Below are 26,240 nucleotides of genomic sequence, written 5' to 3'. Positions count from 1 at the left end.
CAGGAGGGGAAAACAGGGGAGGGGGCGGGGGGCACGGCCGGGGCCTAGGCCGGGCCGCGCCTCAGGGCCCTGCCGGCTCCCCGGGGACGGTGCCCGGCGCCTGTGGGGCCCCCTCTGGCGCCTCCTGCTCTTCTCGGTCCCGCTCTCCCCACCCCGACCCTGCCTGGATGGAGCCTCACAACTTCCAGCGCCCGCCGAGCCCGCACCGGGAGGCCTGACAGGTAGCGCTCCGGCCGGGCCCCGCCCGCACCCGAGCCCCTCCTCCCTGTCAGCTGCCCCCCCTGCCCCTTCCCGGCAGCTGTTCCCCCTCGTACCCTGCTTCCCTGTCAGCCGTACCCCCCCGCACTCCCTGCCCTGTCAGTTGTACCTCCGCAGCCCCCGTTCCTGGCAGCTTCCCCCCCGCACTCCCCTCTCTGTCAGCTGGGCCCCCGCCCGCCGCTGTCGCCTTCCCTGCCAGCTGCCCCTCACCTCTTGCCTCCCTTTCCAGACAACTCGCCCCTACCCCCTGCTCGCCCCCCCTTTGCCATCGCTCACCTCAAGCTCAGGCCGTGCCAGGCATGCCCCCTGCTCTGCCAGCAGCCTGACCTCAGCCCTCTGAAGCTCTCTTTATCCATCCCCTGCTCAGCTCCTCATCCCTCCTGCCTGCCCTCCCCCTCGAACAAGCTCCTCTTTCCCTCCGGCCCTCTCCACGCCTGCACTCTCTGGCTGGTGCCTTCCTCCCTGCCAGTCTTATCCGTTTGGAGTCTCCTTCCCCCTCCCACAGCTGGCACTGCCCTGTTCTCACTTTCTTCTCCCCTTTCCTGAGGGCTGACTCTGCCCTGCTCCCTGCCCTGCTCCTTTTCCCTGGCTAAAACCTTCACATGAAATTTGTCCTTGTCTGGGAGGGTGTCCTGCAGCCCCTTCCCCAGGAGAGGAGGTCAGGATCAGCCTTTCCTCCTCTGCCAGCACCTGCTGGCTGAAGTCCTTCCTGGAGCCGCTGGCCTGAGCGGGCCGGCGCTGGGCCCTGCCGTGTGCCAGGCTCACTCTTGTCTTGCGTCTTTCCCTTCCTGCTGATGGCTGTGCCAGCTGGAGGGTGAAGGGTAGAGGTGAGATGGCAGCTCCAAGGGGTGCTGCCTGAGCTGGGCATGGGCCAGCATGTCTGGGCAGATCAAAGTGTCCCTGGCACTGCTGTCCTCTTGTGCTGGGGCAGTCAGGTCTCTGGTCCTGCCTCTTCTCCTGTAAGCAACTCCTTGCTCTGTTGTTGGTTGGCTTTGTGTTCTGAGCCACCTGTCCTGGGGAGCAGCTGCTGCTCCTGGCAACTCCTCCAGCTGCAGCCAAGCCTTTTCCTGGGTGTTTGCTGCTGCCCAGGTAATTCCCTCTGGACTCTCGAGGCTCGTTAGTGTGATGTGTTTCAATCTGAGCCATGACCTCTTGGAAAGTCAAGAGGAAAGGGACGGTGAGTTGTGAACAGGAGCCTGCAGAGTTGGGTCCCAGGTGGTGTTTGGATGGATGAAGTAACTCCTGGGTGCTGGAGGGAAGGGTCCTAGGACCCTTCCTGGGCCGAGCATCCGCAGGGCTGTCAGTGCAGAGTGCTGCTGCTGCTGCCAGTGACCTTGGCTGTGGAGACTGAAACCTGGGTGCAGCAGAGCTGTCAGGAGCCGGATTGCTTCTTGGAGGTTGCTGGTTTCAGAGGGATCCCTGCTGCTTCGTGGGGCTCCTCAGCACAGATGGAGCCTTGCTGAAGGGCAGTGGTCCCCACTTGGGAGGCCTGAAGCCCACACCCATGGAGCTCTGCTTGGTCTCAGTTCCTTGCTGTGTATGTAGCTGAGGTGGGGGTGGCTCAGGGAGGGGAAGCACATCCAGGCAGAGGAGCAGACCCCAGATGCCAACTGCATTGGGACTGTCTGCCATTAACCCACTGAACTGGCTGTCGTGTCCACCTTGGGGCTTTGCTTGCAGACCTGCATCAAGTGTTTCAGTGAGGCTGGCAGAGCCAGCTGGGCAGAGCCAGCCCATTCTGTTAGTCCTCTTGCTCCCTGTACCCTGGAGCACCGTTTCAGTGTGTGCTTCTCCAGGAGCTCTCCAGTTCCTGTCAGTGTAAATGCACCCTGGCAGATCTGGAGCCCACAGCCTGCAGGAATCTGGGGCTTGTTAATTTTTGACTGCAGATTTAAAGGCCAAGTGTTGTGAAAGTTCTCTTTGTGCCTCGGGAGCTTTGCAGTGCAGGAGCAGAGGAGCCCACGAGTGAGCTGCAGCCAAGTGCAGGTGCCCTTGGTCCTCCTTAGGTATCAGAGTGCACTCTGGGAAGAGCCTGCTCCTGTGGATGGAGTGACAGCTTCAGCCAGGTCCCAGGTTCTTAGTCCTGTCTGGGATATTCCAGAGGAGTCTGGAACAGTGAGGGATGAGGAAAGGTTGTCCCTGCTTGGAGTTGAGCAGGGAGATGCTCCTGAAGGCTGGAGAGCCTTGCTCCGTTGTCACCTGCTGCAGGAGCAGAGGTGGTGCTGCTGAGCTCTGCGGGCGGCCGAAGGGAAGCTGCCTGTGGGGTCCTCGCCGGTGCTGCTGACACAGATTCGTCCTTGTCCCCTGTCACTCAGTCTCCGTTCAGCAGCAGCTGCTTGCCCAGCTCCAGCTAAGGGCCAGAGAACTTTGTGGATGGTTTAAGAAACGGCACAGGGGGGAGGATTTGTGCAGAGCTTCTGCTGAAAGAGGAAGGTCCTGTCCCAGCTGCCAGACTTTGGTGTCAGCACTTGGCCAGGCTCTGTGGAGGGTCTTTGTGGCTGGGAAGCTTTAGGTGCCATGGGGCTCAGAGGTGCAGTTCTTCTCTGCCTGCTTGGGTAACTCTTTGCAGGAGCCCTAACATTTGAGAAGATGTTGTGCTTCGTGCCAGGGCCAGCTCCTGCCCATGCAGTGCTGTGGGCAGCAGCCCCAGGCCTTGGGGGAGCTGTGGCTGCTGGACAGAGTCTGTCCTGGAGTGAGAGTCTGGGGGTTCCAAGTTCTGTGGCGGTGACTCTGCTAACTGCAGGCTGCCAAGGCCTTGCAGCTCTGGCTCCTCTCTGCTGCACCCCTGGTGAGCAATGAATGAGAGCATCGTGAGAGCACAGAGCACCAGGGCCTGTGCTGGAGAGCCTGTGGCCACCTGCCTGCTTCTAGCCCATCTCTGGGGCTAAACTACAGCAGTGGCTCCATCAGCCTCCCCAGCAGGGAAGAGGAGCTGGGAAAAGGAGGGAAGGCCCCAGGCTGGGATGAAAATGGATTCAGAGTAGGGTCATGGGTTGGACTCGGTGGTCCCGAAGGTCTTTTCCAGGCTGTTTCTGTGGTTTAATGGGATAGCCAAGCTGGTCCCAGTGTCAGGGCAAAGCACATGCAGTGGCAGAGAGGCCAGCAAGGGCACAGGGGCAGGGGAGCAGCCCTCAGGGGCAGGAGAAGGAAGAGGAGCAGGGTCAGGAGGAGCCCTAGCAGGAGGCTCTCCTCTCAGTGAACTTTCCCCCTTCCTGCTGCGTGTGATGCTCCTTGTCTGGGATGTAGCTGCAGCCAGCTGCTGCTCTGTGACTCTGCCCCAGGACACCCAGGCCACTGCCCTGAAATCCTGCAGGAAAATTGGGGCTCTCTGTTTCTGTGGCCCCAGGTCTGGTGGCAGTTCTGTGCTCCCTGTGGAGCTGTGGAGAGAGGCTGGCTGGGTTGGGAGAGCCACCCAAACCCCTCCACGTTGGACAAGCTTTGGGGAGAACACAGGAACTGTGCCGGGGAGGCTTAGGCTGGACACGAGGAGCAATCTCTGTCCTCCAGGAATGGTCGGGGATTGGCACAGGCTGCACAGGGAGCTGGTGGAGTGCCCAGCCCTGGGGGTGCTCAAGAAATGTGTGGCCATGGTGGGGTTGGGTTGCTGGGACTGGATGACCTCAGAGGCTTCCCCAGCCCAGGCAGTTCTGTGCTTCCTTGGAGCAGAATCCTTGCTCCTTCCTCCTCCTGGAGAGATGCCTGTGTGCACCTGCTGATGGCTTTTGGAGGGCAGCCTGGGGGTGAGGCCCAGGCCTCTGGAGTGTAGCAGCCTGCTGGCTTTGCTCTGCAGTGTGGCTGCATAGCCTTGAAGTTGCTCCTGGTGGAGGCTCCTGCTTGGCAGATGAAGCAGGAGGGACTGGGGCAGGGTTTGTCAGAGCTCTGCCTGCCCTCGGCTGGGTTCTGTTGTCTGAATCACCATTTCCTCCTCCAGAGGGGACAGGGGAAACGCTGCCTTGTGCTGCTGGGGCTGCTCTAGAGGGGAGCTGCAGGCACTGGTGGCACAGCACAAGGCAAGTGCCTGGCAGCTCAGTTATTTGCCTTTGCAAGAGAACTGGAGAAGGCTCAAAGTGGGACAGCTCAGGGCCTGTGGGACGAGGCTGAGGTGAGCGACATCATTTCAGCAAGGACAGGCTCTGGAGCAGGGCCGGGGGCAGGACGAGGGAGGGTGGCTTGGACTGAAAGAGGGAGATTGAGACTGCAGAGAAGGGAGAAATGTTTGGCACTGAGGGTGGGGAGGGAGAGCCTGTGCCAGGTTGCCCAGAGAGGTGGGAGCTGCCCCATGGCTGGCAGCAGTGCAGGTCAGGTCGTTTGAGGCTGTCCCTGCTGGCTGCAGGGGCTGGACTGGAGGAGCGCTGAAGGTCCCTTCCCACCTGTAGCAGTCTGATTACTCTGAGCCTGGTGCTGTGACTGTCACCTGCTGGCATTCCCAAGGGACATTTACACCTTTTTGGTCAGTGCTGTGGGGAGCTGATGGTCAAATGTACTAGAGGAGGGAGAAGAGGTGGCCAAAAGTCCCAGTGCCTTGTTTGCCCACCGGGACAGAGTCTTGCTTCTAGAGTTTGGGAGATGGAGCAGGGCCAGAGAAAGGCAATGGAGCTGGGGAAGGGTCTGGAGAGCAGGGCTGGGGAGGAGCAGCTGAGGAAGCTGGGAGGGTTCGGCCTGGGGAAGAGGAGGCTGAGGGAGACCTCATTGCTGTCTGCATCTCCCTGAGAGGGGGCTGCAGCCAGGTGGGATTTGGCTCTGCTCCCTAGGAACAAGTGACAGGAGAGGAAATGGCCTCAAGTGGCTCCAGGGCAGGTTCAGGTTGGCCATGAGGAACGATTCTTTCCCCTCGAGGGCTGTCCAGGCCTGGCCCAGGGTGCCCAGGGCAGTGGTGGAGTCCACATCCCCAGAGGGGTTTCAGGGCTGTGGTGCTGAGGACCATGGGTGGCAGTGGCCGTGGCAGTGCTGGGGTCATGTTTGGATCTGAGAGGCCTCTTCCAGCCAAAAGGTCTGTGGTGCTGTGTGCAATTGGCCACGAGTGGCCGTGGGGTGGGGAGGGACAGGTGTGGGGGTGCTGCTGCTCTGGGTCGTGTCCAGAGGCTTCTGCAGGCTGCTGCCACCCCCGGTTCTGCCCCCTCTGGGTTTGCCTGCAAGCTGGCAATGGCCTCCTCGGGAGGGCTTCTCCAGTCCCCCACCTGCCCTGCCCCGATGTCCTTCAGGGTGGCTTGGCCTGAATGTCTGACCCTGAACTCCCAGACCTGGGCTGTGGGTGGGCTGATGTCTGTGTCCTGCCTCTGCTCCCCTCTTCTGCCCTGCAGGTAACTAAATGCCCTCGGTGTGGGTCGGTGCTCTGCTGGCATGCTTGGATGCACAGCAGCTCTTCCAGTAGCTTCTTTTCATCTGCCTCGTTGCAAGAAGATGGCAAAAGCAAACATTACCAGAGACATCATCCACAGACAGATCAAGGTAGGTGGCAGAGCTGCTGCTGGGTGCCCAGCGGTGGAGCAGCCACGCTCGGGCTGTGCTGGGGAACCCTCGGGTTGCTGCCTTCAGTTCCGCAGAGCTCTCTGCGGCCTGGGGGTTGTGAGCTGTGAGAGGACCCACACAGGAGCTGGCCCTGGCGAGGACCTGGGCTGGAGTCTGGCCCGACAGCAGTGCAGTTCCCCTCCCTGGCAGGAGCTGGGCTGATAGCAGCAGCTCGGTGCCTTTTCAGCGCAGCCGAGGAGGGGAAGGGGCTCCTCTGCTGCCCCCTTAGCCAGCCTCCCCCGGGAGCTCTCTGTCTGCTGCTTTCTGTGCTCTCTCCCTGTGATCTTGCCTTCAAAGGTATTTTCTGACTGTAGTGAGGCTAATGATCTCTGTCTCAGTCTCTCTCTGTCTCCCTCTCTTTCAAGAGTGATGTGTTGCTTCCTTTGTGTGGGGAGAAACTTCAGCGGTGGTCGGGATCAGTCACTTGATGGCTGCGTTTGTGAAATATCAACGTGAAAGGCCCGGCTGGGGCAGACACAATGGGCAATTATTGCCCGGACTGGAGCCTTTCAATCATTTGCAGCCTTGCTGGTAATCAGCATTCACAGAAGTGGTCTGTTAGTGGCCAGAAGGAGCTGCTAGGAGCTTGAATGCTCACTTAACGTTGCAGTTTGGTACCAAACTTTGTGTTTTCAGCCGGTAATTGAAGCCATCTGCAAAGATTTCTGGTGCTGCTCTAACGAGGCAGGGATGGTTTGTGGCTGGAGCCTTAGCCTGGGACTTTTTCACACTGTCTGCTCCGGCAGGCTTTCATCTGTGACCTTGAGAAGGTTGCTTCCTCTGGCAGTTCCTTGTAGGCAAAGCACAGCTCTGCTGCACAGACCTCTCGGAGGCTGCAGGAGCAAGGCAATTAGAGCTGCAGCACCTCGCACCGGGCCTGGCAGGCTCCGGGGAGAGCAATCCATAAAAACCTGTCGAGGGGGTTGGGGTTCAGAATGGAAGCTGCTGCACAAAGCCTGCTCGGGTTTGGTTTCACTCCAGTCCCCTTCTGTCTGCCTCCGTTTTGTTTTCAAGTGGCTTTTGTTGTGCGGAGGTCGTGGCTGAGCCGTGCTGAGGTTCTTTGTGTCTGCTCTGGGGCTGCTGCCGGGTCCCTGCTGCCGTCGGTGTCTCGCTGCTGAGCAGCGTTTCGGTTGCCTTCTGACTGTAGCCTGGCACGGGAGAGGAGCAAGGCTGGGTCAGCTCCGAGGAAGGGCTGTCCTTGGGCATTAGCTGTTCCATCCCAAGGCTGACCTGCAGCCCCTCTCCTTCAGGCCTACCTCTGCAGTTGGCCTTCTTCCCTGGGAGCCATCTGCTCCCTCAGCTGTGGAGCTGGGAGAGCACAGAGGGAGCAGCTCTGCTGCTGTCCTGCTTCCCCTCACCTTCACTCGTCCTGCTGCAGCGCTGTGGCAGCTGCTCCCTTCCCTGTGGATCAGGCTGTGCTGTGCTGCTGCAGCTCCTGCTCCACTCCCGGTGGAAGAAACCAGCTCCAGTTGCCTTGCCCCGTGGTGGTGCTTCAGGACAGATCTGGTGTCGTGGCAAACTTCTGGGCAGCAGTGGTCCAAGGTCCCTGCCAAGGGCTCCCAAGCTCTTCTCTAGCTTCTGCTTCTGGCCCCAAACAGGCAACTTAGCCTTAGTGTGGGCCTCTCAAACCTGGTCTTGGCTACCCAGCTGGAGTCTGGCAGTTAGCTAAACCCCATCTGCAGGGGACTTCTACAAGGGCATGGAGTGGCAGGACAGGGAATGCTGGCTTCAGACTGGAGGATGCTCGACTGAGATGAGGCATGAGGGAGAAATTCCTCCCCACGAGGATGGTGAGGCAGTGGAACAGGCTGCCCTGAAGAGCTGTGGAGGTTCCAAGCCTGGAAGTGTTCAAAGCCAGGCTGGAAGGGGCCTTGAGCAAGCTGCTCTTGTAAGGGGTGTCCCTGCCCAGGGCACTGGATGTGCTTTGAGGTCCCTTCCAACCCAGCCCGGTCTGTGCCCAGTTCAGGGCAGGAATGGCACTCATCTGGTGTCTCCCTCCCGCGGGCAGTCCCTGCCGCTCTGGGCAGCCGGTAGCGGGCAGGGAGGCTGCTGCCCGGGGGGCGCTGGTGCTGCAGGCGCTGTTTGCTCCCGCAGGAGAGGGGAGCGCTGGGCTTCGAGCGGCACTACCACGTCACTGACCCCTTCATCCGCCGCCTGGGGCTGGAGGCAGAGCTGCAGGTGAGTGCCGGGGAGCAGGGCTGCACTGGAGCCTTTTAGAGGCCTTTTCCAGCCTAAGCAGTTCTCTGCTGCAGGCAGCCAGCAGCAAGGTGCTCCTGAAGGAGTGCTCAGAAATGTTCCTGCCCTCCCTGCGTGGGGTTTGTCAGCCCAGCCGAGGGCTCTGCAGGCAGAGTCACCTCTGCAGGTGCAGAGCACCGCTTCAGCTGCAGCCTCTGAGTCTCAGCTTTCCTGGGCTTCTGTTGGCTTCCTTTTGCCCCTTCTGCCCCAGCCTGCCTGGCTTTCCTGGAGATGCTTCTCTGCCACCTGGGTGGGGGGTTGGGTTTTTTTCAAGGTTGGAATGAAAAAACCCTGCTTGTGGTGGGCCAGGTTGTATGTGGGGAGCTCACTGAGCCCTTGGCTCACAGCAGCTCTGCTGGCTCAAGCTGCAGTTTGGGTGATGCCATCTTACCTCTTTTTTCTTCTCAGGGTCACTCTGGGTGTGTCAACTGTCTGGAATGGAATGAAAAAGGAGAGTAAGTGTGGGGCTTGGCTGGGGGGATGCGCAGCCCCGCAAGCCCAGGACCTCCCAGGGGCTGGATGTAGGTCATGTTACCATGCACAGCTGCCTCCCGTGCTGGGGGAAGTGCCTGGAGCTCAGGCTCCCAGTTTTGAAGTGTAGCAGAGCTCAGGCTTCAAAAGCAGCTTTATTTTGTTAACTGTATCTGGGTGTGATTAGAAATGCCCCTTTGGTGAGCTCAGAAGGGAAATGGTCAGCATAAGAAGTGCAGATTGAAGGCTGCTTCTCTTCTCTTAAGTGGTATTATGGATTATCATGGATCTTTGGGATTTGCCCAGCTGGTAGTGGCCTTTCCCCTCCCCCTTCGGCATGCTGGTAAAAGCTTCTGCTGGGGGACAGATGCATGAGGGAGGGAGGGGAGAGAGGAGAGAGTTCAGCACTTTGCAGTCTGAGAGGGAAACTAAAGCTGAATTTCCTTCAGCCAAGTGGACTAAAGAATCTGTGCATGAGGAGTGCCTGGGTGCAGGGAGGAGCCCAGGTTACTTGGCAGGCCCCTTGCAGGAACCAAAGTCTGCTGCTCAGAAGTATTTACCAGGGAGGATTTCAGGTGCTTGGAAGAGATCTGGCTACAGGGAAAGCAGCTGCAGAGACCAAATTCTTCTGCTTCAGAGGATGCAGGAGGCAAATGGGGCCTTGCAGTGCTCCTGCCACAGCCTGTGGGTCACGGAATGAGCCCTGTCCTGGCCCTGCTGGGGCACATCCAGAGCCCAGGAATGCCTTGGGTTGAATTTGGGGCTGATGGGGAGTAGTGAGTGCAGCCAGGCTGAGCTGCAGCAGGCAGGCCCTGCACTCTGGTAGGGCCCAGCTGCTCCCCTTGGCTCCTCTGCAGCAGCTGAGGCAGGGCTGAGCTGGCCTAACAAAGCCCTCTGGAGTTGCTCTGTGGCTGCTTTGCCCTGGCACATGGGGAGCAAGGAGAACACAGCTGAGGGAAGAGAGGAAGTGAACTGCTCAGGGCTGCATTAACTTAATGTCTGGCTGTGGTCAAACCACTCTCAGGAGCTGGCCCCAGCCTGGAGCAGAGGAATGCAGAGTGCAGCTTTCTTTCCTGTTCCTTTCAGCCTGCTGGCCTCTGGCTCTGACGACCAGCACACCATCGTCTGGGACCCCCTGCACCACAAGAAACTTCTTTCTATGCACACAGGACACACAGCAAACATCTTCTCTGTCAAGGTACCTGGCTAGAAGCAGTGAACTGCTAACAAAAGCAGCAGCTGAAGCAATGAGAGAATAGACCCTCACTGGGAAACATTCCTGTGAGGAATTCCACACCCCTCTCAAACCATTCAATGGTTCTGATGGAGAAGTTCTCACTTCTTAGCTTATGCAGCTCTCAGGTTTATCTCCTGGCTGTAGCAGATTGGGATTGATGAAGCTGGAGGGCTCTGAAGATGCTGAGGGGCCTGGAGCAGCTCTGTGAGGAGCAAAGGCCCTGAAGCTGAGAGCCTGGAGAAGAGCAGCCCCAGAGGGGAGCTGAGCAGTGCTCAGGAAGAGCTAAAGGTGGGGGGCAAGAGGCTGGGGCCAGACTCTGCTCAGTGGTGCCCAGGGACAGGACAGGGGGCAGTGGGCACAAATTGGGCCCCAGGAGGTGCCACCTGAACAGGAGGAGAAACTTGTTTGGTGTGAGGGAGCTGGAGCCTGGAGCAGGCTGTCCAAAGGGGTTGTGGAGTCTCCTTCTCTGCAGAGCTTCCAACCCCCCTGGGCATTGTGCTGCTGGGCAGGCTGCTGTGGGTGCCCTGCTGGAGCAGGGGGGTGGGACTGGGTGGGCTCCAGAGCTCCCTTCCAGCCATGCTGTGCTCTGCAGCTGGCTGTGGCACTCAGGTGGGGCAGGCTGTGTGCCTGAGGCCAGCTGCTCCGACAGCTGCCAGCACAGCCCAGCCGTGCCCCCAGGCAGCCTCAGCCTCTCTGCAGGCTGAGTGCCCATCCTGTGCCCCCCAGTTCCTGCCACACTCAGGGGACCGGATCCTCATCACGGGAGCTGCGGACTCTAAGGTGCACGTCCACGACCTGACGGTGAAGGAGACCATCCACATGTTTGGGGACCACACCAACAGGGTGAAGCGCATTGCCACGGCCCCCATGTGGCCCAACACCTTCTGGAGCGCAGCAGAGGATGGGCTCATAAGGTACAGAGCTCTGCTCTGCCCCCGGGCTTGGAGCAGGAGCCGGTGCAGTGTGTGCTGTGGGCAGGGCTGCAGGCCAGGGCTTGCCATGATCTCATCCCTTCCTGGCACTGTGAGGGCTCACCTGCCAGTGTGGGCTCCCGAAGTGCTCTCCCAGCTCCTCTGCTGTCGGTGGAGAAGGGAGGCCAAGAGAGGAGCAGGCAGGTCAGGTGGGAGGGAGGTGGACGCTGGGTGGTGCTTCCCTCAGAGCCGCCGAGACTGAAGCAGTGTCCCCGGCGCAGGCTGTGCTGCCCTGCAGACCATCTGCAGTTGGTGAGGTCGATGTGGAGCTTGGGTGAATGTGTTCCTGTGACAGAGCTGGGCTTACTTGGACACCAGGCCCCAGCACCAAGGTGCTCAGCTGAGATGCCTAATGGCACCGTTGGTGGTGGTCAGTGGCACTGCTGTGCCCTCTGCACCTCAGGGCAGGTCACCAGGCGTGTGCTGAGCAGTGTCCCTGCTGCTCGGGGGGGCTCTGCTCCCTGGGAAGCTGCCGCTGTGCTCAGCGGCTCCCCTCCCCCTGCAGGCAGTACGACCTGCGGGAGAGCAGCAAACGCTCCGAGGTGCTGATAGACCTGACCGAGTACTGCGGGCAGCTGGTGGAGGCCAAGTGCCTGACAGTCAACCCCCAGGACAACAACTACCTGGCAGTGGGTGCCAACGGCCCCTTCGTGCGGCTCTACGACATCCGCATGATCCACAACCACAGGTGACAGCCCTGGCGCGGCACAGCTCTGCTCTGGGCTGCGAGGACAGCAGGGGGGGGCGATGTGAGCCGGCGGAGGGAGGTGCAGGCTGGGCAGAAGGGAGAAATGTCTGGCACTGAGGGTGGAGAGACCTGGCCCAGGCTGCTCCCCACGGCTGGAACCATCCCAGGTCAGGTTGCCTGGGGCTCTGAGCAAGCTGCTCTGGTTGGGGCCATCCCTGCGCAGTGCAGGGGAGTTGGACTGGAGGAGCTCTGAAGGTCCCAGCCCCAAGCAGTCCGTGGTGCTGTGGACCCCCTGGCACTCCCCAGTCTCTCCGGGAGGTTTCCCTTCGTCTCCTCTAGCACAGCACCTCTGCCCCAGCTGCCCCGAGTTGTTCGAGTGCCTGGGTGGGGGAGGCAGCCTGAGGGCTGCACAGCTGCACAGGCAGGAGGCCCTGCCTGGGGTATGACCAAGAAGTGACAGCATAGGCAGGCTGTGACTGAGACTCCTCTCTCTGTGGGCAGGAAGAGCATGAAGCAGAGCCCCTCGGCAGGGGTGCACACCTTCTGCGACCGCCAGAAGCCTCTCCCAGATGGGGCAGCCCAGTACTACGTGGCAGGTACTGACTGGCACCTCTGCTGGGGCCGGCTGCAGGGGCTGAAGGAGCAGAGCTCTGCCCACTACACACACACTGCTGGGGAGCTGCTCTGACCCAGGGCTGTTCCCTGGAACTGCAGTTAAGTTCGCTTGTAAGATGTGGCCCCGGGCAGCCTGCCCTAGCTGGAGGTGTCCCTGCTGACTGCAGGGGCTTGGCCAAGATGCCCTTTGAGGGTCCCACCCATTGCCATCTGTGGAGCTGTGAATTCCTGCTTAGGCTGCCTGCCCCTTGCCCTGCGTTGGCAGTGGTGTGGTGCTGAGATGGCCCTGCCTGTCAGGTGGAAATGTCTCTCTCACCTTTCCTGGGCAGCCCAGGACTGGAGAGCCTGGGGGCTGTGGGGGCTGGGAGCAGCCTGTGCTGGTGCTGCAGCTGAAGAATGGCTGCTGCAGGAGCTGGGCAGCCCAGATGATTCCTTCTCCAGTGCTCATCAGTTACTACCTCTTTTTTCCCCAAAAAAACTGTTTGGGTTTTGAAGAGGATCTCAGCCCAGCACGTTCAGCAGACCAGCTCTGACAGTTTGGCTTCTGATGAGTCCCACTAGAGGGTTTCTTAGGTCCCTTGAATTGGTCATGCACCACATCTGCTGTCTGAGGCAAAGAACCTGTGTGTGAGCTGAATATTTAGGAGCCTTGGTTTGGTTGTGCTTGGGACTTCATTAGGGAGCTCTGATGAGAGGGTTGAAGAGGGAGGTGTTTGGGTGCAGATGGCCACAAATCAGAGAAGCCAAATCCACCTGAATCCCTCAGACTGGGGTTTGCTGGGTCCTGCAGCTGGTTGCAGTCCAGCCTGGCCTGGCACTTGTGGCAGGGCAGAGCCGCGTGGGTGGGTGTGCGGTGGAGGGATGCAGCAGCAGCAGGTGGGACAGCACTTTGCTGTCTGTGCCTCCTGGCAGCCTCTTGCAGAAGGGAGCAGCTGGGGTGGGACAAAGCCACCAACTGCTGGTGACACTCAGGTGTGGAGCTCTTCTCTCCACAGGGCACCTGCCCGTGAAGCTCCCTGACTACAACAACCGCCTGCGGGTGCTGGTGGCCACCTACGTCACCTTCAGCCCTGATGGCACCGAGCTGCTGGTCAACATGGGAGGGGAGCAGGTGAGAGGGCAGATGAGGCTGGGCAGAAAGCTTCCCGTGTCTGTTGGGTCACCATCCCTTGTTGTGCCCTCCTGAAGCGGCTGGAGCTGCCTGGCTGTGGGTAGCAGGGGTGGCTGCAAACTGCTCTTGGGCCATGCTGGCTGAAATGTTTCTCTGAGGGCCCAGGGCAGGGCCTGAGTCCTGGCCTGCAGGCAGTCACAGGCAGGGTTTGGTCTCTCTCCATTGCCTAGGTCTATTTGTTTGACCTGACCTACAAGCAGCGCCCATACACCTTCCTGCTGCCCAAGAAGTGCCATGCTGCAGGGGGTGAGTACAGAGCTGCCAGGGCAGGGGGGAGGCAGAGGGAGGTCACACAGCTCTCTGTCAGGGTGCAGCCCAGGCTGGGCAGGAGCTGGGGCACTGCAGTGGGACTTGGCTGCTGCTGGGCTCTACCTGCAGCACAAAGCACAGCCTGAGCTCTGCAGGCCTTGGCAGGATGAGGGGGAGCTGCTGGGAGCTGTGTGCCTGTGGGAGCTGAGGAGGCACAGAGCTGTGCACAGAGGCCTTGCGGGGTGGCTGGGGGCCTGCAGCTGAGCAGGGAGCTCTGGGGCTGGCAGTGCTGGGCTGGCTTTGTTTCCTTAAACTGTTAGTCAAGTGCAGGCTGCATCTGCTCCCTCCTCACCCACCCGTGGGAAAGAGGCTAGAACAATCCCTTCCCTCTCTGAGTCTGGCCTGTGATGAGGTAGTTGAGTCAAGAAGTCTTTTATCTGAGCAGAGGTAAATCCAAACGCACTGAGTCCTGCCCTGCTCCTTCAGCGCCTGTTCGTAGAGGCCCTGCAGGCAGCACCCAGCTGCAGTGTCTCTGCTGGGTCAGGGGCTGACTCTTATCAGGTGAGTGTTCCCTGCTCAGCCCCTGCCCTGTTCCTGCAGCTCTCTGGCAGGGTCTGCTCTGTGTGCTCAGCGTTGCCTCAGCCTCAATCCAACCCTTCTCGTCCTGCTACCAGGCCCTTGCCCTGCCTGCGTTCCTCTGCAGTGCTGGCTGCAGGAGGGGAGCTGTGCTGTGCTGCCTGCTGAGGTCAGGCTGGACATGGCAGGGCAGTGTTGGAACAGGCTCCTGGTGCTGCAGCAGAGGCTCCACCCTGTTGGGCACAGAAAGGTCAGGCAGAGGCGTGGGAGGCAGTGTGAGTGCAGGGGCTGAGCTTGCTGTGCAGTCTGCAGTGGGTCTCTGTGCTGGCCAGGCAGTGGCACTGCCTTCCCAGGCTGTGAGGTGAGCTGCAGCAGCAATGCAGCTTGTCACCATTTCAGCCGAGTAGTGTCTGCAGAAGTGGCAGCAGTGGCTGTGACCTTCAGAGGATCACCTCAGCCTGTAGCAGCTCCTGGAGCTGCAGGGTCAGAGGAATGGAAGGAAGCCTTGGTGCTGAGGGCCATGCTCAGTCCTGGCTTAGCAGTTGGGCTTGGTGATCTGAAAAGTCTCCTCCAACATGAATAGTTCAGAGTCTATCATCTGGAATTCTCTCCTGGAAGCCTGCAGTGGTTCCACTCATCCTTGCTCCACAGCCTAGCTCTGAGGCCCCTCCTGAGTGACTCCACAGCAGTTATTTAGTAACTGCAGTGCTGCATGGCAGGCTGCATGCCCAGGGCTTGCTCTGCAGCTGGTTCAGCTCAAGCCTCCCTCCCCTGTGTGTGTGCTCAGCTCTGTGCTTCCAGCTTACTGCTCCAGAGTCCCACTGCTAAGGATGCTGCAGAGGTTCTGTGAGAGGGTAGATCCCATCCCGGTGGCTGGAGGAGGTGGGATCATGGCAGGGTTCTGCCTGGGCTCTGGAGTTGGCTGTGCTGTGAGAGAAGCCCCTGCAGCCTCAGTGCTGCTCTGTGGCCTGCAGGCTGCCTGCCTGGCTGCATGGTTGGGTCTGGGCTGTTTGTCTCTCCTGCAGAAGTGCAGAATGGGAAGACCTCCACCAACGGTGTCTCCAATGGCCTCCACCTGCACAGCAACGGCTTCCGCCTGCCCGAGGGCAGGGCCCATGCCAGGTGAGCACAGCCTGGCACCCCCTGCCTCAGCGTGGGTGTGAAGTCCAAGCTGCCCTCGGTGTTGACTTGGCTGTCAGCTGGCCTCGGGCCGGGGAGCGTTTGCCTCTGCTGCAGCCAAGAGGCACATCAGGCAGCAGTGTCCTGGGGGAGCATCCAGGGGGACTCTTCCCCTCCCGTACTGGTGAGAAATGGCTCTGCAGGCCTGGGAGCAAGGTGGCTGTGGCTGTCCTCGGTGCTTGCTGCTTCCTGACCTGCAGGATCCGGGTCTTGATAAATGGGAGAGTCACAGAACTCAGCATGGGGGGACTGGAAGTGACCTCTGGAGCCCACCTAGTCCTACCCCCTGCTCCAGCAGGACACCCACAGCAGCTTGCCCAGATCACAGTGGCCAGGGTGGGGTTGGAAGCTCTGCAAAGGAGACTCCACAGCCTCTCTGGGCAGCCTGCTCCAGGCTCCAGCACCCTCAGGACAAAGAAGTTTCTCCTCCTGTTCAGGTGGCATCTCCTAGGTTCCAGCCTGTGCCTGTTGCCCCATGTCCTGTCCCTGGGCACCACTGACAAGAGTCATCCTCTTGCCCCCCAGCCTTCAGCTCTTGCTGAGCATTGCTCAGCTCCCCTCCAGGGCTGCTCTATTGCAGCTCTCAGCCCTGGGGCTCTCAGCCTTTGCTCCTCACAGAGCAGCTCCAGGCCCCTCAGCAGCTTTGGAGCCTCTCCTGGACTCTCTCCAGCAGTTCCCTGTCTCTCCTGAACTGGGATGTCAAAGAGTCTTGTTTCCCTTTGCTCTTTTTTTGGTACCTACCTGATGCAAACTACACTGAGGCAGCCAAAACTGACGCTGGAATCCACTCCTGCAGCCTGCTCTGAGCTAGGAGCGGGGCCAGAGCCCTCTCCTGTTGCTTGCTTAAGAGCAAAGCAGGTCGGGGTGAAGCAGAAAAAGGCTCGAAGCTCCTTGCCGCCTGCTCGCCTGCGGTGAGGAGGGCGCTAGGAGCAGGACGCCGCCGCCGCAGCCCTTCTTTGGGCGCTGTGGTTCCATCAGGCCCTGGCTGAACGCTTTCAGCTCTGCTCCTCTAGATGGCTCCTCCAGCACGGCGCTGGGGATGCGGCTGCAGCCCTGGTTGCTGAGCATGGGCTTTGTGCAGCCCTGGGAACTCGGAGCTTGGCTTCCTCCTGGCTGTGCTTTGTGCTCCACACTGCCAAGAGGGGCTCGGGAGTGCTGCTTGTGTAAAGATGTTGCGGTGAGGTGGGGGTTGGGCTCCTCTCCCTGCTAACTAGTGAGAGGATGAGAGGAAATGGCCTCAAGTGCACCAGGGGACGTTTAGGTTGGACATCAGAAGAAACTTCTCCACTGAAAGGGTTCTCAAAGCCTGGCACAGGCTCCCCAGGGAGGTGGCTGAATCCCCATCCCTGGAGGGGTTCAGAGAGGCAGAGTGGTGCTGAGGGGCATGGCTTAGCCCTAGGCTGGGCACTCAGAGCATGGCTAGACTGGTGGTTGGACTCTGATCTTAAAGGTCTCTTCCAACCAGACTGGTTCTGGCTGTTGCTGAAGCCCGAGGGGTTTGGCTGCTGAAGGCTGCCTGTGCAGTGCTGAGCTTGTGCAGGGAGAGCAAAGAGAAGTGTCAGATGATGGTCCCCAGGAACCCTTCCTCCTGAGCTCAGGCTATTCCCCTTCAGAGTCTCCTGCCTTTTCCTGACCCCTTTGGGCTCTGCTGGTGCTAAGCCAGAGCAGAGCCCTGCAGCCGTGGAGGCAGCAGCTTCAGGACATGTCTCTCACCTTGCTCCTTTCTTCTTTCTCTTCAGTCCCCAGGTGGAGTTGCCTCCCTACCTGGAGCGGCTCAAGCAGCAAGCCAACGAGGCCTTTGCCTGCCAGCTCTGGACCCAGGCCATCCAGCTCTACAGCAAGGCAGTGCAGAAGGCCCCCAACAATGCCATGCTCTATGGCAACAGAGCTGCTGCCTACATGAAGCGCAAGTGGTAAGGAGCTGGAGAGCACTGCAGGGCTGGGGACACAGCCCCCGCTGCTGCCTGAGCCCTGCTGCCATGGGCACCTTGTCAGCATCACAGCAGAGGGCTTCTCCAGCCAGGACAATGAGGTCATCCAGCCCAGCTGGCAGCCTCAGAGCCCAGGGTGCCACCAGATGCCCATTGTCCACTGGGGACCTCTGGGCTGCCCTGCATGTGGAGCAGGGCTGGGGCTCTGGGGTCAAGCTGGTACACAGCAAAGGATTGCCCAGCAGCAGTGAGGGCCCCCCGGCAAGCCCAGCTGCTTGTGGCTCCCTGCTGGTGTGCAGAGCAACGTTCTGGCCCTTTCCTCTGGGAGGAACCCAGACCCCACTCTGGGGAGCAGCATCCTGAGTGCCTACAAAGCTGTTTGTGTGGCCCTGGGTGCCTCTGGCTGGCCTTGGGTGGCTCCAATGCCGCTGTCAGGTGAGGGAGTGGTTGCTGTGCTCTGTAGCTTCCCAGCCGCTGCCTGGGGTCACTGCAGCACTGCCTGGAGCTGCTTCGCTTGCTGCTTTCTCCAACTGCTGCAGGCAGGCAGGGGTGACCTGGGGGTGCCTGTGCTCCTCCAGCTGAGCCACCTTCTCCTGGACTGGAAACAAGCCGCTCTGGGGAGGTGGGAGGCAGTGCCTTGAAGTCTGGGGGAGGTTCTTTCTTGATTGTTCCAAGGCAGCTGTTAGCCTCTGCAGTGGGTAATTTCTTCTCTGACCAGTGGCCAGAGCTGCATCTGCAAGATACAGCCGAGTTATTTTAGTGCCTGTCCCCTGGAGCAGGAGGAGGCTGAGCACCATGACTTGCCATTAACATATTTAAACCAGCCCTGGTCCTTCATCTCCATTTGCTTTGTGAGGATATCCTCCTCCTCTCCCTGCTGAAATCCCCACTCTGAATTCTCCTATCTTCCTGCCAAGATAAAGAGCAGGCAGCAGTTGGTGACTGCCCTGCTGGCTGTTTTGCAAGAGCAGAGATTTGGGAGCTGCCTCAAAAAACGACCTCAGTGTTCAGAGGGAGAAGAACAATAGGTTGAGATTAAGGGATGGGAGGCAGAAGCTGAGTGCTGAGCTCATGAGTGACATTTGTCTTAGAGGAGTTGTTGTTCCCGAAGGGTGTTGGCAGATCTGGACCTTCCTGTGTGCTGGGCAGAGCTTTGTGACAGCTTTGGGTAGAGAGAAGATGAGAAATTCTGGGCACAGAGGGTTCCTGTGGCAGGCAGTGAGGAGAATTTCAGCAGTGCTGAGCTGCTCCCCGGGTGCAGAGAGCTGGGCACTGCTCTGCTAGGAGGAGCTGCTCGGCTGAGGTGGCACAGACCAGGAAGGTGCCCACGTGGCTGAGGTGTCCTTCACCTTGGAGCAGCCAGAGGCCACCCTGCAGAACGTTGCAGGCTTTGCCTTGGCCTCTTTCTCTGACTAACAGAGGGCAAGAAGAAAGGAAGTGCTGCAGCTTGCTGCCCTCCCCTTGCTCAGCTCCCTTCAGATGCTGCTGGTGCTCTGCAGCACTTCACAGCCTGCCTGTCCTTTGCAGACGTGCTCCAAAGAGCCAACTGCAGCCCTCTCCAGATTGCTGCTGGCAGGCTCTGCTGACAGTGCTTAGCTGATTCCAGTTAGAGCCTTTCTGCATGAGCTGAGTCAAACCTGTAACAAAGGAAGGAGTCAGTGCTGCTCCACATCTCATCTGCACATTTTCACAGCAGCCTGGGGGTGCTGGACACTGGTGGCTGAACGTGAAGGATTTCTGAGGGTGACAAAGCAGCTCAGTCAGCTCCCAGAACATGAGACACCCTCCTGTGAGCAGAGCAGGGAGCTCATCCCTCTGCCTTGCAGTGAAAGTGCCTGATCATAGATCCATGGAATGGGCTGGGCTGAAAGGGACCTTAAAGCTCATCCAGTCCCAACCCCGGCCATGGGCAGGGACAGCTCCACCAGCCTTGAGCACTGCCAGGCTTGGAGCCTCCACAGCCTCTGTGGGTACTCTGTCCCAGTGCTTCACCACCCTCCTGGGGAAGAATTGCTTCCTCATGTCTCATCTCAGTCCATCTTCTTCCAGTCTGAAGCCATCACCTCTCATCCTGCCTTTGTCAGAAGTCCCTCCCCAGGTCTCCTGTAGCCCCTTGGTGAGGCAGAGCAGCTCCTTTCCTGACAAAGGCTCTGCAGAGCTGCGATTGTTGCCCTGTGGAAGGACAACTCAGCCCCTGCCCCATGGGACTGCTGCAGACTTGGGTAGGTGCAGTACCGTAGGTTACAGGTACAAAACAGCAGCATCATCATTACTGCTGTTCTGTGCCATCATGTGCAGACTTGGCACACTCTCTCAGGACAGATTGTGGTGCCCCTGAGCAGTCCAGGCTCAGTGCTGGTACACCAGGCATGTCAGCCCTGCCTGGCTTCTCAGCCTGAACTGAATTCCAGCGTGCCAGGCTGGGCAGGGCTGCTGCTTCCAGAGCACAGCAGAGGCATCCCTGTTCCCACAGCCACGGGGCTAGGGAAGCCAAGTCTCCAGTAACTGTGAATCTCAGGATTCCAGCATGATTGGGCTGGAAGGGACCTCTGGAGCCCACCCAGTCCCACCCCCCTGCTCCAGCAGGGCACCCACAGCAGCTTGCCCAGATCACAGGGGCCAGGGTGGGGTTGGAAGCTCTGCAGAGAAGGAGACTCCACAACCTCTGTGGGCAGCCTGCTCCAGCACCCTCAGGACAAAGAAGTTTCTCTTCCTGTTCAGGTGGCACCTCCTGGGTTCCAGTTTGTGCCTGGTGCCCCTTGTCCTGTCCCTGGGCACCACTAAACAGAGTCTGGCCCCATCCTCTTACCCCCCCAGGTCCTTTATCTCTTGCTGAGCACTGCTCAGCTCCCCTTTGGGGCTGCTCTTCTGCAGGCTCTCAGCCCCAGGGCTCTCAGAGTGCACCATGCCAGCAGCCTGCTGTAACGCTGGGCACTAGAGCTAACCGTGCCCAGCGGAGCAAAGGTTCTTCCCCCGGGAGGGTTCTGTGGCTCCTTCCCGAGCTGGGGCAGTGGGCACCAGGGAGCTGCTGCTGCCCGAGGGCTGGCAGTGGGCGCCAGGGAGCTGCTGCTGCACTGCTGCCCGAGGGCTGGCAGTGGGCACCAGGGAGCTGCTGCTGCGGTGCTGCCCGAGGGCTGGCAGTGGGCGCCAGGGAGCTGCTGCTGCCCGAGGGCTGGCAGTGGGCGCCAGGGAGCTGCTGCTGCGGTGCTGCCCGAGGGCTGGCAGTGGGCGCCAGGGAGCTGCTGCTGCCCGAGGGCTGGCAGTGGGCACCAGGGAGCTGCTGCTGCGCTGCTGCCCGAGGGCTGGCAGTGGGCGCCAGGGAGCTGCTGCTGCGGTGCTGCCTGAGGGCTGGCAGTGGGCACCAGGGAGCTGCTGCTGCGCTGCTGCCCGAGGGCTGGCAGTGGGCGCCAGGGAGCTGCTGCTGCCCGAGGGCTGGCAGTGGGCGCCAGGGAGCTGCTGCTGCCCGAGGGCTGGCAGTGGGCGCCAGGGAGCTGCTGCTGCCCGAGGGCTGGCAGTGGGCACCAGGGAGCTGCTGCTGCGCTGCTGCCCGAGGGCTGGCAGTGGGCGCCAGGGAGCTGCTGCTGCGGTGCTGCCTGAGGGCTGGCAGTGGGCACCAGGGAGCTGCTGCTGCGCTGCTGCCCGAGGGCTGGCAGTGGGCGCCAGGGAGCTGCTGCTGCCCGAGGGCTGGCAGTGGGCGCCAGGGAGCTGCTGCTGCCCGAGGGCTGGCAGTGGGCGCCAGGGAGCTGCTGCTGCCCGAGGGCTGGCAGTGGGCACCAGGGAGCTGCTGCTGCCCGAGGGCTGGCAGTGGGCACCAGGGAGCTGCTGCTGCGCTGCTGCCCGCCAGGGGGCGCGCGCGAGCCGCCGTGCGCTGCGGAGGCCTGGCAGGAGAGGCCTTGGCCAGAGGCCTTTGCAGCCTCCATCTTCAGAGGCCTGCCCCAGGAGCGCCCTGCCAGGAGCTCTGCTCCGCCGCCTTCAAAATGGCAGGGCAGGGCTCGCTGCTGCCCTGGCGCCGGCTGTGCCCGCGGGAGGTGCCCCCGGGAAGCTGGGCTCGGGCGGGCGGTGCCCACGAGAGGCAGCAGAGGGAGAGCTGCAGGCAGCCTGCAGGGGAGCAGGGCTGGGGGCAGCAGCTGGGGGCAGCACGGGGGCTGCTCAGGTGCCAAGTCTGCCTGCCCCGCAGGGATGGGGACCACTACGACGCTCTGAGGGACTGCCTGAAGGCCATTGCCCTCAACCCCTGCCACCTGAAGGCACACTTCCGCCTGGCCCGCTGCCTCTTCGAGCTCAAGTACGTGGCAGAGGCCCTGGAGTGCCTGGACGACTTCAAGGGGAAGTTTCCAGAACAAGCCCACAGCAGTGCCTGCGACGCCCTGGACAGGGACATCAACGCTGCCCTCTTCTCCAAGAGCGACAGTGGTGAGCACTGCCTGCCGCTGCTGCAGCCTGGCACCGCACCCACTGCTGGGGCAGGGCTCCCCTCCCTGCCTGCTGCAGCTGCTGGGGGGGATTGGCTCTTGCTGTGTGCAGAGCCTGCCCCGGGCCTGCCCTCTCCTCACGCCTGGTCCTAGTTTGCTCCCGAGTGAGAGCGTGGTCAGGGCAGCCTGATGGAGCAGATCAGCTGGAGGGAAGCTCCTGCTCCTTTGTGTTCCAGAGCCCTGCTCCCTGCTGCAGCTGTCCTCAGCTCTTCCCCGAAGCTGCTGGGGTCTCCTGCAGTGCTGTTGCATAGAACAGCCTGAGCTGGAAGGGACCTTAAAGCTCATCTGTTGCCAGCCCCTGCCGTGGGCAGGGGCACCTCCACCAGCCCAGGTTGTTCATCCAGCCTGGCCTGGAACACCTTCAGGGGTGAGACATCCACGGCTCCTCTGGGCAAACTGCTCCAGTGTTTCCCCCCCTCAGAGCAGAGAGCTCCCTAACGTCCTCCCCAAGCGCTCCCTGCTGCAGTTCCCAGCCCCTGCCCTTGTCCTGCCCCCACAGGCCCTTACCGAAGTCCTTCCCCAGCTCTCCTGTAGCCCCTTCAGGTATCAGAAGGCTCTCAGGTCTCCCCAGAGCCTCCTCTTGCTGAGAGCCCCTTCCTCCCCGACGTGTGACGAGGGACATCTGTTTCCTTCCCAGCCGAGGACAAGAAAGGAGGAGGCCCCATCCGGCTGCGCGCCACAGGCCGCAAGGACTCCATCTCGGAGGACGAGATGGTGCTGAGGGAGCGCAGCTACGACTACAAGTTCCGCTACTGCGGCCACTGCAACACCACCACGGACATCAAGGAGGCCAACTTCTTCGGCAGGTAGGCTGGCAGGGCACGGCAGGGGGAGGCCTCTTCTGCCAGCCGAGGCCTCCTGCCCAGGCCTGTGTGGCTCTTCGTAAGGTGGCACCCAGGCTGCTTAGCAGGGTTGAGACAGGTGGCAGCAGCCCTGCCTCTGGGTGGCTCTGGTGGATCCACAGAGGAAGCAGCTGGGCTAGGGGCTGCAAACAGGAGTCCTGGAGGTGGAGGAAGCCACACAGAGCCGTGCCTGGGTGGCTGCTTGGGCTCTGGCTCTGAGCTGCGCCCTCCAGCCTCGGCTCCTCTCGCCCCAGCAATGCACAGTACATCGTCAGCGGCTCGGATGATGGCTCCTTCTTCATCTGGGAGAAAGAGACCACCAACCTGGTCAGAGTGCTGCAGGGAGATGAGTCCATCGTGAACTGCCTCCAGCCTCACCCCAGCTACTGCTTCCTGGCCACCAGCGGCATCGACCCCGTTGTGCGGCTGTGGAACCCCAGGCCAGAGGTAAGAGCTGCAGTGGGAGGTTGTCCTCTTGTGACCTGCACCATCCACCCCTCTGTCCTGCTGGTGCCCCCTGAGAGCTGCAGCAGCCCCTCTGTGTCCCAGCACTGAGTCATGCAATCATGGGATGGGTTGGGTTAGAAGAGACCTTAAAGCTCAGCCAGTGCCAACCCCTGCCGTGGGCAGGGACACCTCTACCAGCCCAGGCTGCTCCAGCCTGGCCTTGAACACCTCCAGGGAGGGGACAGCCACAGCCTCCCTGGGCAACCTGTTCAGTGTCTCCTCACCCTCGCTGTCAGGAGTTTCTTTCTCAGCCTGCCTTCCTCTCCCCTCTGCTGCAGAGTGAGACCCTGAACGGCCGCGTGGTGGTGGACATGGAGGGGGCGTCGCAGGCCAACCAGCGGCGGATGAACGCGGACCCGCTGGAGGTGATGCTGCTGAACATGGGGTACCGGATCACAGGGCTCACCAGCGGCGGCGCCGGGGGCTCCGATGATGAAGACAGCTCAGAGGGGCAAGTCCAGTGCCGGCCCAGCTAAGACAGAGCTGCCTCTTCTCCCTCTCGTTGTTCGGCCAGAAGGGAACCGAGTTTCCTCGGCCGTGGACTGTCTGGATGACTGCACTGCCCCGCGCTGTGCCCAGGGCAGGACGAGCTGGCAGGGCGGGAGCAGATGGCTCCAGAGCATCGCCGCCGCCTCCTGCTCCTGTCCTGCGGCACCGCAGCGCAGTGCAGGGTTTGCCTTTAGTGGAATTTAGTCCCCGCAGGGGTCTCTGAGTTGTCTGTGAGCAGTGTGAGCTGGTGACTTAATTTCGTTTTAATGATGACTTTCCCCCAGAGCTGCTGCGTGCTCTGGTACAGGGCTGCTGCCTGCACTTGCAGAGGGGTGTTCAGTTCCTGAATAAAACACAAACCTAGGGGCAGGGCTTTTGGAATGGATTTGCTGCAGTGCTCTTAGTCTCCAAGGCTTGACATTGCTTTTGTGCTCTCAGCCCGCCTGGGGGGCCCTGCTCTAGGGTTGTTGGCCGTGGAGCACCAGGTTTGTCCCAAAGCAGCTTCCTTCTGCTCTCCTCCTGTAGCAGGCTGCAGCCAGCCGTGGCTGTGCTGTGTGAGGGGCTGGGCATTGCCTGCCCTGTCCCTGGGCATCTCAGTTGATGAACTGGTGAAGGCACTGAGTGTGTGCAGCTCAGCAGGGCAGGATGTGCTTGCCCAGCAAAGCCTCTCCTGTGGTCTGTGAGCCCCTGGGGAAAGCTGGCAGCAGTGGAGCAGGTTTGCTTGGAGGGTGACGGCTCAGGGAGCTGAAGCTGCTGAGGCCAGGGGCAGTAGCAGCACTCTGCCAGAGCTGCTGTCTCTGCCCCAGACGTGTGGGGTTGCCTCCAGCTGCTCCCCAGCGCTGCTCAGGTGTGTGCTGCCAGCCAGCAGCATTCTCCTGTGCAGTCAGTGGCTCTGGCCCAGCCAGGCTGCACCTTCTGCACCTCCTTGTTGGTGTAACATCTGATGGTCCTCTCAGGAACCCTCCTTCCTCTTCCTGCTTCTCCACAGGCTGGCTCCGGCTGTGCAGCCAGGAGCGCACCTGGAAGTGCAGCACTCTGTTTCCCTCCTCTCCCCTGGCGTGACCTGCAGCCCTGTCTGTTCCTCTGCACTTTGCAGGCACTGAGCAGCAGGCAGAGCTCGCACAGCTGTGCTGCAGCAGCTCCCCAGAGCTTGGGTTTTTCTAGGACTATCAACTAAGACCAAAGAGCCCCTGGAGATCCAAACCGCTCTGTGCTGTCTCCTCTCTGGCTGCTGGAGGCCTGCACATGCCCCCCGCGGTCCTGGGGCTGCGAGGTGTGTGCCTGTGTGCTGCACTGGGGCTGTTCTTTCATGTGCTGCAATCCCTGGGCTTCCTGTTCCTGCTGTGGCAGATGAGAGGCCTCCCTTTCCCCTTCCTCCCCTGGCTGCTTCTGGCTGCCAGGCGCCAGCGAGAGGCTGCGCAGTGCCGGCTGAGCCAGGCAGCTGCTTCCTCTGCCTTCCAGAACAGTCTTTGTGAGGCGAGGGAGAGAGGTCACAGAGGCTCTTGGCTGGCAGCATCTCTCCAAGGACACTGTTCCCTGCAGAGAGAGCTCCCCTGTGGTGCTCTCTGTCACAGTGGAGCTAACTGGGAGCTGATCTCTGCCCCTCCAGGATGCCCAGCTCCTCTCTCACCTGTGAGTGAAACCAAGCCCTAGTGCAGCCTGGCACTGTGGTAGTGTGCCCCTCAGCACCCAGAGAACACTGCCTGCCCTTGTGCTCTGCCAGGCTGTGGTGGCAGCCTTGTCTTCCATCTGCTGCTGAGGCAGAGCTCTCCTGAGACGGTGTCACTCGGCTGCTGCGGGCCCCCTGGCTGGGTTCCAGGCGGTGCCAGTGCGGTGCCCGTGGCCGCTGGCTTGCTTACCTGTCGGGCTGGGTACCAGCTGCCTGCCCCACGGCTGCCCTGCCCCTTGCTGCCCTTGAAAACCCAGAGACAGCAGAAAAATTCTTCTCACTTGGCTGGCTCTGTGACACGTTCTGGCCTCTCGTTGCTCAAGGCTTTCCTCCTAGACACAGCCTCCTTTTTCCCTCTTCTCCTCCCACTCAAACTTTTTTCCCCCTTTCAGCAGACAATTTCTGCAGGCTTTGATTTATTTTTCTTTTTTAAGGGAGAGGCTGAGATGGAAAGCTCTGAAGAGAGCAGCCCTCTCCCTCCCCACTCACCTTTTGCTGTGGCAGCTGTTTTTTGTTGTGGCTTTACCCTTGTGAGACAGTGCAGCTCTTTTACCTGCTGGTTGCAGTGTGGAAGCTGCACCATTCCCTGCTCCCTGCCTCTGCAGTGGATCGCTTTGCTTTTCCTTCTTCTTCCCCTTTTTAGTGGCTGCTTTGGTTAAAAAAAAAAAAATAATAATAATAAGGGGAGGGAAGGGGAGAAGCAATCTTTCTGCCTCTGGCCCCTTTTCCCCCTGTCGTGGGCAGATTACCTGCTTTGTCACTTGTTAATGAGGGAATTGTATTTATTGGTGGAGGAAAAAACATGCTGGGGAAGTAGGGAGAAGATGTTGCTTTATTGACCTCTGCTGTTTACTTCAGCCCCCTCTTTGGGAAAGCTTCTTCCTGCTCTTTCTGGTTAACTCTTTCTAGCCCAGGACAGGCAGGGCTGCCTCCTCTGTTTCTGTATTCTAGCAACAGGCTCTCCCCGGGAGGCCCTGAGGCTCTCCTAGTGTTGCAGTGACCATTGCTGCTCACATCCCTCAGCTCCTAGAGACGATCATCTCCTGCCCTTTGTCCCCGCAGCTGTCGAGGTGACACACAAGCCTTACTGCCCTCCTTAGAAGGAGCAGCAAACTTGGTTCTCTGGTCCCTGGAAGAGAAGGGGTTAAGCAATTAAACGATTCTTTGTTCTA

The 26,240-nt window shown here is 60.5% G+C and overlaps 1 protein-coding gene across 2 annotated transcripts; it reads left to right on the top strand.

Annotated features, from left to right (window-relative positions):
- WDTC1 (WD and tetratricopeptide repeats 1) lies at nt 1-26,240 on the top strand. 2 transcript variants are annotated; one of them, XM_064172639.1, is made up of 16 exons: nt 1-221; nt 5,559-5,706; nt 7,861-7,944; nt 8,410-8,456; nt 9,559-9,670; nt 10,436-10,623; nt 11,186-11,368; nt 11,870-11,964; nt 12,979-13,094; nt 13,325-13,400; nt 15,005-15,101; nt 16,898-17,071; nt 21,267-21,502; nt 22,199-22,367; nt 22,658-22,850; nt 23,189-26,240. In XM_064172639.1, the coding sequence occupies exons 2-16, from the start codon at nt 5,599-5,601 to the stop codon at nt 23,384-23,386; spliced, it is 2,076 nt and encodes a 691-aa protein (XP_064028709.1). In that variant the 5' UTR covers nt 1-221; nt 5,559-5,598; the 3' UTR covers nt 23,387-26,240. The 2 variants fall into 2 exon arrangements, with proteins under 2 accessions (XP_064028709.1, XP_064028710.1); XM_064172640.1 differs by lacking the exon at nt 1-221 and adding an exon at nt 4,158-4,360.

This window comes from Pogoniulus pusillus, chromosome 37, assembly GCF_015220805.1.
Source record: "Pogoniulus pusillus isolate bPogPus1 chromosome 37, bPogPus1.pri, whole genome shotgun sequence".
NCBI classification, from domain to species: domain Eukaryota; kingdom Metazoa; phylum Chordata; class Aves; order Piciformes; family Lybiidae; genus Pogoniulus; species Pogoniulus pusillus.
Note: the sequence above shows the minus strand (reverse complement) of the source record. Positions and strands in the feature narration are given on the sequence as shown.

What these genes read in the sequence shown, in the direction of transcription:
- WDTC1 (XM_064172639.1), top strand. Translation starts at nt 5,599, where the DNA reads ATGCTTGGATGCACAGCAGCTCTTCCAGTAGCTTCTTTTCATCTGCCT. An exon ending in GAATGGAATGAAAAAGGAGA is followed by an intron (nt 8,457 to 9,558) that starts GTAAGTGTGGGG and finishes TGTTCCTTTCAG; the next exon opens with CCTGCTGGCCTCTGGCTCTG. An exon ending in CAAACATCTTCTCTGTCAAG is followed by an intron (nt 9,671 to 10,435) that starts GTACCTGGCTAG and finishes TGTGCCCCCCAG; the next exon opens with TTCCTGCCACACTCAGGGGA.